This window comes from Anolis carolinensis, chromosome 6 (genome assembly GCF_035594765.1).
Source record: "Anolis carolinensis isolate JA03-04 chromosome 6, rAnoCar3.1.pri, whole genome shotgun sequence".
Lineage (NCBI taxonomy): Eukaryota > Metazoa > Chordata > Lepidosauria > Squamata > Dactyloidae > Anolis > Anolis carolinensis.
Genome location: NC_085846.1, coordinates 39,480,396 through 39,499,502, shown reverse-complemented (window position 1 = coordinate 39,499,502; position 19,107 = coordinate 39,480,396). Strand labels below are relative to the sequence as shown.

General features: G+C 40.6%; 1 protein-coding gene across 2 annotated transcripts in view; it reads right to left on the bottom strand.

Annotated features, from left to right (window-relative positions):
* brca1 (BRCA1 DNA repair associated) overlaps positions 1-19,107 on the bottom strand; it is an 84,962-nt gene that overhangs the window by 58,744 nt on the left and 7,111 nt on the right. For both annotated transcript variants that reach the window (XM_008113176.3, XM_008113175.3), the window contains exon 3: positions 169-222. In XM_008113176.3, the coding sequence (XP_008111383.1) occupies positions 169-222 (54 nt within the window). The remainder of the gene's footprint in view (positions 1-168; positions 223-19,107) is intronic.

The window sequence follows — 19,107 nt, the reverse complement described above, 5'->3', positions numbered from 1 at the left end:
AATTTCCTTCAAGTGGTCATCTACCTCATAAAGAGGACCATAAATCCATCACTACAGCAAAACCAGCATCTGCCTCTTACTTTAGAGCAATGTTATAAATATTAGAGATTAGGTTCTTGCACATGGATAAAATTGTAATAATGATGAGAATTTGAAGAGATGGCTTACCTGCAAAAGATATGGGCACAGTTTGTTGAAACTGGCTCCTTCATCACATCCAGGCTGGAAGAAATAAATAAAACAGTCAAGCTACTCATTTCAAATAAAGCATCCCCAATCAAATTTTAAAACATATTCCAGAGTAGAAGCCATTTCGGTATTTTACAGCAGGTATGTGTATGCCTCACATCTTAAAGCATAACAAATTTGCTGTGACAAAAGCCCAATGAATCAAATGTGTGAAAATTACATCCTTGTTTGACATATAACATATGTAGTTTATCAATTCTTTAGAATATTAGAACTAGATCTTGAACCAGGATCACAATTTTATCTAAAATGGATACTCAAGAGATAGTACAAGGGCAGCTAATAGAGGCAAACCTACAGGACAGTTAGGATTGTTCTGTTAAATCTATTGAACAAAAATCATTTATTTTTAATACAGCAACTGGTAAATACAGTGTACTTGGGTGAAGGATGACTATTTGCCACCTTTCCAGCCCAGAATTACCTAATCTCTGTTACTTATGAGAGAGATTGGAAATTCTGCCAGCAACAAACCTTTGCCCCTAAACTGAGCTTTGAAAACAGATACCCACTTTAGAAGCCTTCTGCACCTTAGCAAAACACATCATACAGATGTGTCATCAATTTCACTTACATCTTATTTCAAAATGTTTGCACTAAAGCTTTCCCCCCTGTTCTCTTTATGAGACTTATTTTATCCATTATTCAATGTAACAGAACGTCTTTGTCTTGGGTGTATCAAAAACAAAGGCTCAATTCAGACACAGCCGAAAGATGTTATAATAATATGTTCTTTTCTTTTCCCTTGAACAAACAGATGCCATTTTCTGATTTGTGATAATCATCATTCCCTGTGACAGAGTCTGATGTGGTTGTACCCACTTCAGATAAATCTTTTATACCAATTGGTTGCAAACATAGTCAGCAATAACCACAGTTTACCTGATTCAGAGATCTTGACAAATAATTATTATGGAATAGGAAAAGCTATGTATAAGGGAGGAAGACAATCCAAACTGCCAACATGTTGGCTTCACAATTGATTTAGTGTGAGAAATTATATATTTATCTGTACAAGATGTTCTATGTCCAATGTTCTACAAGAGTCAGTTGTTTATTATGTTTCTGAGATATACAGATTTCAATAGAATGATACATGCTATCCAATAAACAACATTATATAAAAGGCTAAAAATAGGCTGTTCACTATTACCTGTGACTGCTTCCATTCCTACGTAATCATATATTTTTCAATTATTTTGACTGTTCATAGTGAGGGTGCTGGCACGAGTTCTCTGATATATTACTGGTTATGTGACAAAGTTGCCAAAGAGAAGGAAACAGATAACACGGCAAAAGATAGGGACTGGAAAGAAGTTACTTTTAGGAGGCAGAGCTAAGATAAGGAGATAAAGAACTGAAGATACAGGAGACGAAAAGCAAGCTGGTTAGGACCTCATAAGGAACCCAAAGAAAAAAAACATGCCAGAATAATGCAGACTAAGAAAATATCAGTGTAATGGATCTTTGAAACCCAGCAATAGAGACAAAGATGCAAAAAATCCATGTTGACTTATGTGTTATGAGATGGGGTGTAAGCCCAGAAATGGAAAGTTTCTTTTTGGGTGAATGTAACAACCCAAATTTCCACCCAATGGCCATGACAGGTGTGGGATTCTGGGATGCTTTCCCAGGCTCTGGGTAGATTTCATATACTGATTTAAACAACATTAGACTGCTATTTGTCTGAGGCATCATTTTAAATTCAAATATGACCTCTACAGTAGAACATTTCCTTAGTCAAAGAAAAGGAAAAGTAATAGGATTCTGTGTTAGAGACCTAAGGTGCTATTCTATTTAAGTAAATCACATGGAGTTCAAAAAGGCTTTAACCCAGAACAGTGCATATAGTATTAATGCCCAAGTCTCGGATTCTTGTCTTGTCATGAAATTCACCAGTTGGTATTGGCAGCAAAACACTTAACATATTGTTGTAAAAATAAAAGTTAGAGGTAGCAGGAAGCTTGCTGTACAGATAAGTGCCAGAGAAATTATGAATATTCCATCTCTTACCAAATTAATAATCAGCAATCCCTTGTGTCCAAGTGTGTTTGCCTTCCAAGTGTAAGGTCTTGGCGGTGGGTCCGTAGGTGATTGTAGAGACCTATTCTTGACCCGCATATTCTTTTGCAGTGAGGGCATACATTTCCAGGTGGAAGGCAGTCATGGTCAGGGTTGGCTTCATGTGCCTTCCTCTAGACACGTTTCTCCCTTTCGCCCTCCATTTGTTGGTAATAGCTGACCTCCGGTTAAAACGAGCAAGAGCTAAGGATTCCCAGTTCTCAGTGTCTATGCCACAATTTTTAAGGTTAGCTTTAAGCCCATCTTTACATTTCTTTTCCTGTCCATCAACATTCTGTCTTCCATTCTTGAGTTGGGAGTACAGTACCTGCTTTGGGAGATGTGGTCGGGCATTCGGATAATACGGCCAGTCCAATGAAGTTGATGGTGAAGGATCATCGCTTCAATGCTGGTGGCCTTTGCTTCTTTCAGAACATTGACATTTGTCCACCTATCTTCCCAAGAGATTTGCAGGATTTTTTGGTAGGCAACACTGATGAAATCATCCCAGAAATTGGGTGTGACGTTTGTAGGCAGTCCATGTTTTGCAGGCATATAACAGGGTTGGGAGGACAATAACTTTATAAATAAGCATCTTGGGATCTCTATGAATGTCCCGATCCTCAAACATTCTCTGTATCATTTGGAAATTGCTGCACTCGCAAAGCTCAGACAATATTGTATTTCAGTAATGATGATTATTTTTGTGGAGAGGTGGCTGCCAAGGTAGTGGAAATAGTTGACATTTTCTATTGTTATACTATTACACTGTATTCCTAGCATTGCAGAAAGATTGGCTGGTATCAGCTGAAAGAGCACTTTGGTTTTCTCATTGTTCAGTGAGAGGCCAAGCTTTTTGTATGCTTCTGCAAAGGTGTTTAGAGTAGCTTGTCGGTCTTCTTCTGAATGAGCACAGACTACATTATCATCAGCATACTGGAGTTCTATAACAGATATTGCTGTGACCTTGGTTTTGACTTTCAGTCAGCTGAGGTTAAATAGCTTGATGATTTCCATGCAGGTGGATAGCTTCCCATCAACAAGGTACAGTATCATACCGATGAAGATGAAGAATAGGGTTGGAGCAATAATACATCCCTGTTTGATACCTGATTCCACCTTTAAAAGGTCACTTTGGGAGCCACTGTTGTCCAAGACTGTTGCCATCAAGTCTTCATGGAGGAGTTGCAGGATATCCATGAATTTGTCAGGGTATCCAATTTTTTGGAGGATGGTCCAGAGAGCATTGTGGTTCACTGTGTCAAATGCCTTTGCAAGGTCAATGAATGCCATGTACAGAGGTTGATTTTGTTCCCTGCATTTTTCTTGAAGCTGTCCTGCAGTGAAGATCATATTCTGGGATTCTGGGAGGATGTCTTCTGAGATAGATAAAAGGCAGCTTGCAAGGACTCTTGCAAGTATTTTCCCAGAAGAGGTTAGAAGGGAGATGCCTTGATAGTTTCCACAGTCTGTTCTTTCTTCCTTTTTGAAAAGGGTGATGATGGTGGCATCCCTGAAGTCTGATGGGATTTTTTTGGTCGCCCACCCTTTTTTGAATAAACTAGTGGTGTTGTTGTGTCAGCTCAGGTCCACCCTTTTTAAAGATTTCAGCGAGGATCCCATCAGGTCCACTGGCTTTGTTATTTTTTAGTTGATTGATGGCTTTGCTGACTTCCTCCAAACTAGGCAGTGCTGCAAGCTTATCCCTGGTTTGTTGTTGCGGGATTTGTAAGATAACATCTTCAGCCATGTTGGAGCTGAGGTTAAGGAGGTTGTGGTAGTGCTCTTTCCAACATAGTGCAATTGATTTTTTATCCTTCAGAGGTTTGGTTCTATCTGATGAATGTAGAGGGTGTATGCCATGATTTGTTGGGCCATAGATGACCTTTGTGGCATTAAAGAATCCCTGTGCATCATGGACATCTGCAAAGTGTTGGGTTCCTTAAGCCTTTTTGTTCACCAGATGTTCTTGAGTTCTCTGGTCCTTCTTTGAACCTCAGCTTTTGCACTGGCATATATCTTTTTCTTAGCAACGCAGTTGGTGTTGCTTTGCCATATTTGGAAGGCTTTCCTTTTCTTATTAATTAACTGTTGGATCTTTTTATAATTTTCATCAAACCAGTCTTGGTGTTTCTTTGTTTGGTATGCAATGGTTTCTTCACAGGCTGTGATAATGGAGGTCTTCAGTTTATTCTAATGTTTCTCAACGTTTTCAGGGTGTTCTATGGGTAGATGATCCTTGAGTGTTGCTTAGAGACGTGCTCGTTTAGAGGGCCCTTGAAAGTCTTGGGTGTTCATTTTACGTCTCATCATTCTTCCTAAGAGTCTAGGTTTGGGAGCAATCTTGACGGCCATCGTGGATCAAATTAAGCTGTGGTCTGTCCAGAAGTCATCAGCGCCTGTCATGGCTCTTGTGAGAAGTACATCAAACAAACCACACTAGTTCTTGCGATTACAATAGTCCTAGTAGAAAACTGGAAATGTTAGGGAATGCTTTGCAATGAAAAATACTAACATCTTCGCATGTGGAATGCGTGAAATGCTTGGAATGAAATAGCTTTACTCATTCAGAGTGTGAAATATGAATATGTACTTATTTATTTGTTAAGACAAAGAACAGTATTAAAGATGTTACAGTAGAGTCTCACTTATCCAACATAAACGGGCCGGCAGAACGTTGGATAAGTGAATACGTTGGATAATGAGGAGAGTTTAAGAAGAAGCCTATTAAACACCAAATTAAGTTATGATTTTACAAATTAAGCACCAAAACATGTTATACAACAAATTTGACAGAAAAAGTAGTTCAATAGGCAGTAATGCTATGTAGTAATTACTGTATTTACGAATTTAGCACCAAAATATCATGATGTATTGAAAACATTGACTACAAAAATGCGTTGGATAATCCAGAACGTTGGATAAGCGAATGTTGGATAAGTGAAACTCTACTGTATTAGACTGAGGCTCTCAACACTCCAAATGGGCAAAGGACAATGAGAGCTGCGGCAAAACATTTGAGCTCAACATTTTTTGAAATGTTGCTCAACATTTTTTGAAAAGATGTGGTACAAACAAATATAATAGTATTTTGGAGAGACACACAGTACATAAGAAGAGCACTGATGGCTTACATTAGTCAGGGAATTGAACTGGATGGCGCTTGTGGTCAATTCCAATTCTGTGTTTCTATAATTCATGAATGACAAATTATCTGTTTTTGGCAACCTTTGATTTTGGTTAGTGGTGCTAGATTGTAGTAACTAGACTGCTCTCTCTGACCTTCCTTTTCACCTATTCTCTCTCTCAAAAACAAAACCCTCATTCATATGTAAACCTGTAAATAAACATTTGGATCTTACCTCTGAAAAGTACACCGTGCATCTTATATATGTGCCAAATATTACAATCCATATGCTAAGCAAACAGTTGCACAATCTATACCATTAAAGCAGTAAAATACATTTAGATTTCAGAAGAAAACAAATATAGTACTATATTTCCAATTCAACTCCCATGACTTCAACACCGTCAGAAATTTTCCAACTGTCAGTACAAACCGAATCAACATTGGGAAGATATGGAAACTATGGAAAAGCAAAGAGCTCACTTTCTACTTATTCTGAATCTTGGCATTTTAAAGTCCTCTGCAAAATTTTGGGCAACAATAGGAACTAACTAATATACCCACAAGAGAAACGAGATTGAGGGATAAAACAAAGCATTTAATAGCAGTGTAAGCCTGCCTAATGCCTTTGCTTCTGGTGCCACCCAGTGTTTGCTACCATAATAACAAATACATAGCAGCTACATACAAACCTTGAGAAGGTGTAGTTATAGAACAAGTAAGCAGCATTCCACAATCCAAACCCAGCAAACTCAAGAATGATAGCTACAGTCATCACTAGAGATATGTATGTTTTTAGCTGCATTTTACTACATCATTTGTTACTTTGTATTCTACCTGACTACATGTATATCCATATTAGAAATTATGCTACCAATATAAAGTGTTCTCAAATCTATGTTACAGCTACAGTTCCCAACCAAGGAACCATGGTAATTCTTTGAAACAACTATTCATATATAAAAAGAATTCTCAGGGTCCACAGTAACACTCCTTGGGATCTTCATGGCAGTTCAAATAGCACAGATATGTCACAAAAAGATACAGACCAAAGCCTACAATATAGTAGAGGAAGATGCTTGGTGTAAAGTGTCAGTTTTGCATCCATGATGTGGCTCAGATAAGCACATTCTGGTTAATAAATCCCTACTAACTTTATACACCAGCACGCAGGCTCTTGTCTTTTAACACACCATTTACACTAACAGGTCTAAGAGCTAATCAACAAATTTTATTTATTATTTATTAACAGGGAGATGTATCACCAACAACCATAGATACTTATATTTTTTATTTAGGTATAAAAAATATACTCGCATAGATTATATAATGGTCAGAGAATCTAATGAGATGGAAATAAGAAATATATACACACAAGGAATTTGGCTCTCAGATCATGCTCCAATAATAATGGAATTAGAGTTTAATATAGAACATAGAAATAAGATATGGAAATATAATAATATAATTACAGGGAGAAAGGAAGATAGAGAGTATATGATCAAGCAAATTGGGTATTATTTTCAAGAAAATAGGGGTTCTTCCTCAGAAAGCATAATATGGGATGCAGCAAAAGCTGTGATCAGAGGACATTGCATCCTCAAAGAGAGATTAATAAAAAAGAAATGGTATGCAGATAGACAAAACAAAATTCAGAAGATAAAAAACCTACAAGGACAACAACAGATTAAGTTTAAGGCTCAAACACAGAGCCAGATTGAAATGCTAAGAAAGGAACTAGATGAATTGGACTTTTTTTCAATTTGGAAAAGACAAAACTTAGTTAAAAATGAAATTCATAGATCTAATATTAATTCTATGAAGAGATTGGCAAAATATCTGAAAAATAGAAAGGAAAAACAGAAGATTAAGGCTATTAAGACTCAGGAGAACAAAATTACTTGTAACTCTGCTAAAATAAGAGAAGCATTTGCCTCATTTTATCAAGGATTATATAAGGAAGATAATAAAGGTCATATGGAGGAAAATTTAAATATAAGGTTAGGAGAGGAGGAAACACAAAGATTAAATTCGGAAATCACAGAACAGGAAATAAAGGAAGTGGTTAAGAAATTGAAAAATTCTAAATCCCCAGGACTGGACGGTTTCACAGCCGAATTTTATAAGGAATTTATAGAAATATTAGGCCCAGAAATGCAAAGATTATTTAACAACATAATGAGGGGAGAAAAGGCCCCTAATACTTGGAGGAAAGCAGAAATAAGAGTCATATTGAAACCACAGAGAGACCCAAAAGATACGGGCTCATATAGACCAATTAGTTTATTAAACCAAGACTATAAAATATTCGCAAAAATTTTAGCAAATAGATTGGAAAAAGTATTACCTAAAGTGATAAAAGAGGATCAATATGGATTTGTGAAAGGGAGGCAAATTGGACACCCAATCAGAAATATAATAAACATAATGGAGCATAGACAAGGAAAGAAATTAGCATTTTTAAAATTGGACATATACAAAGCATTTGATACAATAAATCACGAATTTCTATGGGAGACAATGATTAAATTTGGAATAGGAAATGCATTTATAAATGCAATCAGAGAACTATATAGGGAAAGTGAGGCGGTGGTTAGAATCAATGAGGGCTTGTCAGATGAGTTCCCCATTCAAAGAGGAGTCAGGCAAGGCTGCCCGCTATCGCCACATCTATTTATAATGGGTATTGAGATCTTGGCAGACAGAATAAGGAACAGCGTAAGGATAGAAGGCTTTAAATTTGATGGCGGGGAAATTAGGCTGAATACTTATGCTGATGACATTATGATAATATTATCCCATCCTTTAATAGGAATTAGAGAATTAAAAATTATATTAACAGATTTTGAAAAAAATACAGGATTGGGGGTAAACATAAAGAAATCAGAAATTATGTATTTTGATGTAAACAAAAAAGAAAAAAGAGAAATAGATAATATAACAGAAATGGGTATGGGTAAGAAGAAAATAAAATATTTGGGAGTGATTATACATAAGAATATGGGAAAGATGGTGGAGATTAATTATAAACAGGCATGGAAGAAAATTTCTAACAATATGGAAAATTGGAAAAACAAAAATCTGAGCACCTTAGGGAAAATAAAAGCAACTAAAATGTTTCTGATACCTAAATTATTATACTTATTCCAAGTTCTTCCATTGGAAATTAAACAAGGACAATTAAATATTTGGAATAGGACTATCAAGAAATGGATCTTAGGAGAAAAGAAATCAAGACTACCAAATAAAACATACTTTACACACCAGGAAGATCTGGGGTGGGGCATCCCAAATTTAGAACTATATTATGAAGCGTTCCAAATAAAACCATTATTCGAAAATATGAGAGAGAAAAGAGATAAATGGTTTAAGGTAGAGGATGGAGTTAATAAGAGAGAGGCAAGTTTTGGAATTTTTACAAGGAACTTGGAAACAAGTATTAAAAGAACAAGAGGCCCCAGAAAATTGTCATTAAAAATTTGGAAAAAATGGAAATTTAAATGGATGCCAGGAATATCAAAATGGACCCCAATTGAAAGCCTTTACGAGAAGGAGTTTGATTCCGGCTGGTGGAGAGAAATGAAGGCCAAAGGATACTATAGGATTAAAGATTTATACGATATGAATGGCCATCTTATCCCCATAAACAGAATAATAGATAAGATGGGAGATAAAAATTGGATTAAGATATTGGGACTATATAATAAACTGAAACAAGGGAAATATGGAGAATGTATAGTTAAGGAGAGTATGATGGAACACATAATTAAGAAAGCACAGACTTCAGAGAAAGGGCTGGTGGGAGTAATATACAAAGCGATGACCAAAGATGAGGAATATATCATAAGAACATTACAAGAACGATGGCAAAAAGAGGGGGTACTTACAAGACAAACAATAGAGAACTTAAAAAGAGAGGCCACAAAAATTAAAATCGAGAAGTACAAAGAAATGGAAAGGAAATTCATATGGAAATGGTACCGCACCCCAGCACAATTAGCAAATATGATCAGGGACAAAAATTCAACATGTTGGCATTGTGGAGTAAGCAAGGGATGGTATGCCCACATGTGGTGGGAATGTCCAAGGGTAAAATCATTTTGGGAAAAAATAACGGGGAAAATAGAAGAATTATTCAGAATATCACTCCAAGTAAACATGGAATTAATGTTGATGGGTATATTAGGGAACAATAAGATTGATGTAAAACACCAAGATCTATTCAAAGCTATGATTCTTGCAGGGAAGGCAGTAATAGCATGGGGCTGGAGAGATGAAAAAAAGTGGAATATGGTGAATTGGAATAATTATTTGTTTGACCAGGTTCAATCAGAAATTATTGCAAATGTAACCTCTGAGGATAAGAAGGAAGATAAAATGAGGAAAGTTAAAGAGAAATGGACAATATATTCAGATTGGATAAAAAGAGGCGAAGCCAATGTAAATATTGTACAGAAATGGGAAAAGTTGTGCTCATGGTTGGAATTAAATTTCTAATGGAATTGTGGTATGGGGTTGGGGTGGGGGGAAGGGAGTGGGGTGGGAGAGGGGAGGGGGAGGGGAGGGGAAAAAAGAATGAATAGAATGATGATATATTAGATATGTGAGTAGACAATATAGATGGGAAGATGATTGAGAAATGTGATAAGAGATAAATGATGTGTAGGTATGAATGTTTGTATTAAATGTGCAATACACTCACAACATGAAATATGAGATAATATCAATAAAATATATATTTAAAAAAAAAAAAAAACCAACAACCATAGATTTCTGTTATGTTCAAACCAGGAAATTCTAGTCATTTGCAGAGATGGTGGTCCAGAAGGAACAAGAACAGAAAAACTCAGGCAACTGCCCTCCACGTTTTGGGATATTTTATTTTAAAGTGATGAACACATTTTCAAAACAATGCATTCTTATATATACTTCATTCAGCTAATTCTAAAAACCTAGTCCAATACTTCCAGATAAGATTATATATATACAGGTATTGTATCATATATTGCAATTTCTAGTACTGATTTCCTTTTTCTCATTTCCTTTTTATGGAATGAGTATTGTACTTTATGTCTGATTGACACTATGGAGGATCAGAGAAAATTAATTTTCTTTTATTAATATTGATGGTTTCCCGTGGTTTAAATGTGTGAGGTTTCTTCCTGCTCCACATACTCAAAAAACCAAAAAGGTTCCTTGTAGCTCCATTTTAACAAAACAATTAATTTGAAATACAGTAGAGTCTCGCTTATCCAAGCCTCGCTTATCCAAGCCTCTGGATAATCCAAGCCATTTTTGTAGTCAATATTTTCAATATATCGTGATATTTTGGTGCTAAATTCGTAAATACAGTAATTACAACATAACATTACTGCGTATTGAATTACTTTGTCTGTCCAATTTGTTGTATAACATGATGTTTTGGTGCTTAATTTGTAAAATCATAACCTAATTTGATGTTTAATAGGCTTTTCCTTAGTCCCTCCTTATTATCCAAGATATTCGCTTATCCAAGCTTCTGCCGGCCTGTTTAGCTTGGATAAGTGAGACTCTACTGTAATACATTCAATGTATGTGCCTTTTCTAAATAAACAGTACTTCTTAATGCATCTAGCATCATTTTATGTCAGGCCAAGGTATAAGCAATGTATTTTATCCTCCTAAAGTTCTTATTACTCCCACTGTATAGAAGATCCGTGGCAGAAATGAACAATAACTGAAACATCTTATAGAGGATAGGGATCCATCAATCACCTATAGAGTGGCTAAGGCTCCTTCTACACTGCCATCTAAAATCCAGATGGCAGTGTAGACTCATGCAGCAGTGTAGACCTATATGGCAACGTAGAGCCCCCAGTGGCACAGCAGATTAAACCACTGACCTGCTGAACTTGCTGATCGAAAGGTCAGTGATTCAAATCCGGAGAGCGGGGTGATCTCCCGCTGTTAGCCCCAGCTTCTGCCAACTTAGTAGGAAAACATGTAAAATGTGAGTAGATCAATAGGTACCGCTCCAGCAAGAAGGTAACGGCATGTTCCGTCCCCCAGGACGATGGTTTGCCTTACCTATTGGTCGTTTGTTTGTTTTCCCTCCTTTACATTTTGTTTGAGCCTCTGGCTGCAAAAGCCTAGGAAAAATGGCTTGGAATCTGCAAGAGCTGGCTGCAGTTTTCTTTGCAGTGATTGGTCAAAGAATGCAACATCTTAGGACCGCCCTTTTTACCAGGGTCTAGTCTCCATTTTAGAGTTTCATTCTGGCTATAGTCTTCCAACGTGCTGGAGCTGTGCAAGGCTAACTGGGACAAATCATCCTCAAAACCAGGCCAATCTAAGCCTATCCAAATTAGATAAGTATTGAATTATACTGATCTGGAATAGGAAATCTAGTTAGAGGAGCAGGGTTATTCCATCGCTTCTAGAACTAATCTTTGCTGTAAAGATAGGGAAGGAAAGAGTTTCTCCTTCTAATATAGACAGCGTGATTAGGGTATAGTGGTTTTATAATCACCTTTGCCTTCTGGAACCAGGGATAATTCTGCAACTAAAACCTATGGAAATTTGTTTCATTTTCTGCAACTTTAAGATCTGTGCCAGGTTTACAACCTTGTATGAATAAACATCCTTTTTTGAAGTTCTCCAGACTCAGTCGTTCAATATTTTAGGACAGCTTATAGGGATTTGCAGTTCGCCCGGATAAAGGACGGTACGTTTCAGCTTTATAGTTTTTTTTTATTGTCTGGCGGACGGCACAGTTTTGAGGTAGATCAGCGGTTTTTCCGCTTGAGCTAGCTTGCACGGCTTATAGTTTTTTATAGTTTAGGAAGTTTAGTTTAGGCCGCGGCTTTTCCGCCTGAGCTCAGTCTGCATACCTAAAGACTCTACCAGCGTCTGAGGCAGTGGAGCCCGCTCTCAGACCTGAAGGAGTCAAATAGTGGGGCTCTATTTCCTTGCTATTTGGCTCGCGTGTGCGCACGTGGCCCAGTGGCTTTCTGGGTTTGCACAGGCTGTGCAGTTCCCAGCAACGTCCAGGGCTCCCTCGGCGGTAGACCTCGAGCCGCGGAGCACCAGCGACAGTTCTTTGGCTGGCTCTGAGGCGTGAAGCCCACCAGAACCAGGCTAGAACCTGGACAGGCCTGGCAACGCTGCTGCGAGTTCGGCCGGAGCACTCGGCCGGCTTCGACCTGCCTCATGGTCCGGCGGTGGTGACCTGCCTCATCGTCCTGCGGTGGTGACCTGCTTCATCGTCCTGCGGTGGTGACCTGCCTCATTGTCCGGCGGTGGTGACCTGCCTCATCGTCCTGCGGTGGTGACCTGCTTCATTGACCTGCGGCGGTGACCTGTCTCATCATCCTGCGGTGGTGACCTGCCTCATCGTCCTGCGGTGGTGACCTGCTTCATCGTCCTGCGGTGGTGACCTGCCTCATCGTCCTGCGGTGGTGACCTGCCTCATCGTCCTGCGGTGGTGACCTGCCTCATCGTCCTGCGGTGGTGACCTGCTTCATCGTCCTGCGGTGGTGACCTCCCTTCACAGCGGGGAGGAGGCGTCTTTTCTCTCCTCCTTTCCAAAGCCAGCCTCGGTGCTCCTTCGGCGGCAGGCCTCGAGCCGCAGAGCACGAGGTGCTTGAAAATTTGGCGAAGTCGCCATTTTGGCAGTTTACGTCACTCGGGCAAGGGAGGTATCAAGTGGCAAGTTGCTGTCAGTTGGCATTTTGCAGCTTGCCCACTAAAATCTGGCGCCAAAGGTCACAATCTTTGTAAAGTATAGTTACTTAGTGATATATATTGCTATGGTTAAGTGTTGTGCATTGTATTATATATTGCATTTGCTTTTATTGTAAATTTACTTGCTGGTATGTTGTATTTGCTTTTGTTGTAAATTTACTTGCTATTAAGAATACATAATGTCTATGCAATTTCAAGATGATACAGATGGTATACCTCCTTCTGTGGCTGAAAGTAGGAATGAAAGGCCCCAAAGGATAAAGCACCCTTCAGCCAAGATGCTAGCCCATCTAATAGGTGAAAAGGAGCTCCTCCATGTGAGGTTAGGTTCGGCATGGGAGCGAATTGTAACATTGATGGACAGAATTGAGAGCTTGGGTATTACAAGGGTGCCATCCATATTACAGACCGACCTTGAAGAGACCTTCGGTCTCTGGAGGGGTTTGGTGTCTAAGATAGTCCAGGTCCTCGAGCGCATTAACGCCAAGGATTCAGAGTTAGAAATAGTGAGTGTCTTAGCTGACACTAATGAGAAAGAAAATAAGGTGAGGGCAATTCTAGATGCCTTGGAATTTAGTTCTCCACCTGTTAATCTAAGGTCTGAGCCAAAAGGAAATCAGTCTTCCTTATGCAGCCATGAGACCAATCTTTTAAAATCACCTGCTGTGGCACTTAGTCTTAAGTCCAACCGCTCTAGCCAGGTATCTAAGCTAAGGGAGTGTGCATCATCTAAACATAGCCACTCTAGCAAGTCTTCTGCTGCTGGGAGTGCCATCTCTTCCCTAGCTGCCTTGCACATTAAGGAGGCTGCACGTCTAGAGCTAAAGAGCAAGGTAGCGGGGGCGGAGGCTGATGCTAAGGCAGCTGATCTCACCCTTCCCTTTAAAGAAGAAGAGCAACGACTGCAAATAGAACAGGCCCGTAGACAAAGCGAAATGCAAATAGAACAGGCCCGTAGACAAAGCGAAATGCAAATAGAACAGGCCCGTAGACAAAGCGAAATGCAAATGGAACAGGCCCAAAGGCAAGGTGAAATAGAAATGCTTAGAATAAGGATGGATGCTACTGCCAAAAAGGTAAGGGCTGAGACTTTGGCCAAGGCCCTAATTGAGCCACTCACAGAAGAAAATGTAAGCCAGTTACCAATACAGGATCCTTCTGCCAAAGTGTTTGCGCACCTTGGCAGCATGAACAGCCAGTTTTCGGATGAGGAACAGGGAGACTTCTCTCCTTACCCAGAGCAGGGCCCCAAAGTCACTTTTGAGTTTCCTGCAGAGCAGAGCGTCATAGCGGGGAGCTCACCCTTGCTCGAGCTACCTGTGCCTCCTGCTAAAACCCTAGGTCAGTCAATCAGGGCCTCAAGGCCGAGTGCTAGTTGGCCCCTACAGACAGCTGCACAGGGAACCATCGATTCGGCAGTGGTCGATGTCATCCCTCCAAGAGGCCAAAGGTTGACGCAAGGTGCACGGTGGGAGTCCACTCCACAACAGCAAACTCCTCAATTGTTCCCTTCGACGCCAGAGTCCCAGCTTGTCTCCATCATCAGAAGCCCCAGAAGAGATCTTAAGGACAAGGGTGTCGAAAAGTTTTCGGACAAGCCTGAGGAATTTCTTCTCTGGAAGGCCACCTTCCAGAGAGCAATCAGAGACTTAAAGTTATTGCCTGAGGAAGAACTGACTCTTCTGGCTGCATGGTTGGGCCCAGCCTCATCCTCACAAGTTAAGAAGATCTACGCAGCCCACGTAGCCGATCCCGACAAAGCCCTGGAAAAGGCCTGGGCCAGGTTGCAGCAGAGGTATGGGGCCAGCACAGAGATTGAAGCATCTCTTATGGACAAGCTCCAAAGGTTCCCAGCTTTGAAACTCAAAGACTTCAAACTCTTGTGGGACCTCAGCGATCTCCTTACGGAATTAGAGTCGGCCAAGGAGAATCCAGAACTGCCCGGTTTGAAGTGCCTCGATCAGCACCTGTCCCAGAGGCAGATCTTGACCAAGCTGCCCTTCACTTTGCAAGAACGCTGGGGACAGGAGGTCTTCAACTACAAGGAGGCCCACTCCCAGGCATACCCTCCATTTTCTCATTTGGTCCAGTTCATCACCAGGGCGGCCAGAGAAAGGAATGATCCGCAGACGGGCCTCCCCACCTTATACCAAGGGACCCAGCCAGAGAAGGCACCTAAAGTGGAGAAAAAACCATCCAGAGAGGCCAAAAGACCGGTTAGTGTTAAGGCTGTTGAAACTCAGCACAGGGCCAACGAATCCAAGTCAGAGGTGAAGGAGGTGCTCTGCCCCATCCACCAAAAGCCTCACAGTTTGGCCAACTGCCGGGAATTTGGCAAGAAGCCTTATAAAGAAAGACAACAGATTGTACAGAAGCTGGGCATATGTTTTAGGTGCTGTGGAGCAACTCCTCACTTTGCATCCAACTGCAAAGAGGACGTCAAATGCGCAAGGTGTAACAGCCTTAAGCATTGCACCGCGATGCACAACTCTGACGCTGTCTCCCGCGCCAAAGGGGACACGTCTTCCAAAGAAGGGTCATCTACTGAAGCCACCAACATGCAGACCGCGTCACGGATGCAGGAGGATGCTCCATCGGTCGCCTGTACTGAACTATGCTCTGACGTGCACCAGTTCAGAGTCTGCCATCCCATCTGCCTAGCAGATGTATATCCAGCCAGAAGACCTTGGCTTAAAAAGAGACTTTACGTGGCTTTGGATTCACAAAGCGACGCCTCCCTGGCTACTCCAGAGTTCTTCCGCATGTTTGACCTTAAAACCAAGATGGTTGACTACACTATGACTACGTGTGCAGGAAAAAAGAAGTTGCAGGGTCGCATAGCATCTGGCTTTGTTGTCTCCTCTTGCGACCAGAAGAGGCAGTTCAAGTTGCCAGACCTGATTGAGTGTTCCTCCATCCCTCGGAACAAAAAACAGATTGTAACTAGAGAAGTTGTGGAGGCTCATCCCCACTTGCGAAGGCTGAAGAACGCCTTACCTGCTTTCCGTCCAGATGTGGACATTGCCCTTCTGCTTGGTGCGGACTGTCCGAACTTGTTCTATGTGAACGACCAAGTTAAGGGACCTCCAGGGGCGCCCATTGCTCAGCTGCTACCACTAGGCTGGACAGTTACAGGCCCAGTGTGCATAAACAAGATGCACCCACCATCGTCGTTGGACTCCAATCAAGCACAGGTGCTTAAAGGTGGACGTCCTACACTTGTGCGCAGTTGCCTAAGTCACATCTCAGTCTACTGCCAAGCAATAACTCCAGAGTATTCCTCCATCTTCAAAGTCTCTGAGAGAGACGATGCCACAGCGCTCTCGAAAGATGAGCAAAGGTTTTCGGACATTATGAATGCTCAAGTCTCACGAAGTGCAGAGGTGAAAGCCTGCAAATCAACCACAGAAATCAAGATGGGCCAAAGATCTTGCCTGGAACCACACCGTTTTGAATGTTTTTCGGAGTGGCACAGTCTTCTTAGAGCAGTTGCTAGGCTTATACATCGTTTAGCTTGCAAAGATAGTGAGCCTTTACAGGTCCAGGATATGATAAAGGCTAAGAGCGTCATATTCAAGTCAGTACAGAGATCTGCTTTCAAGCAGGAAATAGCTAGGCTAGAGCAAGGGCTCAACATCCCTAATCAAAGTCTTCTAAATGAGTTAAACCCATTTCTAGACAAGGAGGGTATTTTGAGAGTTGGAGGAAGGTTAGCCAAAGCTAAACTCAAGGCGTGCATAAAAAACCCCATCATCATACCCCCTAATAGTCACACTGCATTGCTGCTCGTTCGGCATCACCATGAAAGGATCCATCATCAGGGTAGAACTCTGACTGAGGCAGCCCTTAGAAATGAAGGTCTGTGGGTAGTTAATGCCAAAAGGTTGGTCAACAGTTGTATTTTCAAATGTGTTAAATGCAGGCGCCTTAGGCGAAACTGTCAAAGTCAGTTGATGGCAGAACTACCTCAGGATAGGACTTTGACAGACCCACCCTTTTCCCATGTGGGAATCGATGTGTTTGGTCCTTGGGAGGTTGTCACTAGGAAAACCAGGGGTGGTGTTGTAAATAACAAAAGATGTGCGGTTTTGTTTACTTGTTTGTCAGTACGAGCTGTCCATATAGAGGTTGCAGAGGGAATGGACACTTCATCATTCATAAATTCATTGAAAAGGTTCATAGCCCTCAGAGGGCCAATTAAGTTAATTTGGTCGGACTGTGGCACCAATTTTGCATGTGCAGACCTTAGCCAACCACTTCTGGAAGAGGTGGAAGGCCGAATACTTAAGCCAGCTTCCAACCAGAAGACTCTGGCAAACTCAAAGGACAATGCCAAGGTGGGAAACCTTGTGTTGCCAAAGGACAAAGACTTGCCCCGCCATGCGTGGCCCATGGGCATTGTATTAAAGACCTTTCCTTGCCCGGACGGTAAGGTCAGGAAAGTTCAATTAAAGACTTGCAACAGAGGCAAAGTGTCCATTTTGGACAGACCAATTAGTGACCTCGTGTTGCTTATTGGAGATGTTTAAAGTTCTAGTGTTTGTATTGTTGTGTATACAAAGGTGTTTGTATGTTTTTGATTGGTAAATTCCCACATCCTGGGAATTTAGCGGGGAGTGTTCCGTCCCCCAGGACGATGGTTTGCCTTACCTATTGGTCGTTTGTTTGTTTTCCCTCCTTTACATTTTGTTTGAGCCTCTGGCTGCAAAAGCCTAGGAAAAATGGCTTGGAATCTGCAAGAGCTGGCTGCAGTTTTCTTTGCAGTGATTGGTCAAAGAATGCAACATCTTAGGACCGCCCTTTTTACCAGGGTCTAGTCTCCATTTTAGAGTTTCATTCTGGCTATAGTCTTCCAACGTGCTGGAGCTGTGCAAGGCTAACTGGGACAAATCATCCTCAAAACCAGGCCAATCTAAGCCTATCCAAATTAGATAAGTATTGAATTATACTGATCTGGAATAGGAAATCTAGTTAGAGGAGCAGGGTTATTCCATCGCTTCTAGAACTAATCTTTGCTGTAAAGATAGGGAAGGAAAGAGTTTCTCCTTCTAATATAGACAGCGTGATTAGGGTATAGTGGTTTTATAATCACCTTTGCCTTCTGGAACCAGGGATAATTCTGCAACTAAAACCTATGGAAATTTGTTTCATTTTCTGCAACTTTAAGATCTGTGCCAGGTTTACAACCTTGTATGAATAAACATCCTTTTTTGAAGTTCTCCAGACTCAGTCGTTCAATATTTTAGGACAGCTTATAGGGATTTGCAGTTCGCCCGGATAAAGGACGGCACGTTTCAGCTTTATAGTTTTTTTTTATTGTCTGGCGGACGGCACACGGCACTCCATGCAGTGATGCCAGCCACATGACTTTGGAGGTGTCTACAAACAACACCGGCTCTTCAGCTTAGAAATGGAGATGAGCACCAACTCCCAGAGTCGGACACGACTGGTCTTAATGTCAGGGGAAAACCTTTACCTTTACCTCAGACTCATATAATCAAATTCAAAGCAGATAATGTGGATTATCTGCTTTGATAATCTGAATTATATGTCAGTGTAGAGGGGGCCTAAACTTTGTGCACCAGCTATAACAAAAAAGAAAGCAGTTTGTGGATAATTTTAGCAGGTACAGTTTTAATTGACTCATTTTATTATCCATACCCACAGATTTTATAAGTGTCATATATGAAGCCATGTTAATCAACTCCATATTAGGGAACTTCTGTTTTTAATGTTCTGAAAATCTGGTCTTAATGTTAACACTTAAAAAAAAACTCTTTTTTTAATGTCTTAAAATTTTAAAGTTTTACACTCCTGGCCTGTGACTGTAATAATAAAACTCATTCAGCCTCTATAGTTACAAGGTAATCACGCTGTATATGTATAAGACAGTAACTGCATTTCAGTTTTTGTAATTAAAAATGAAAAAAGGGCTCATCCAACCCACA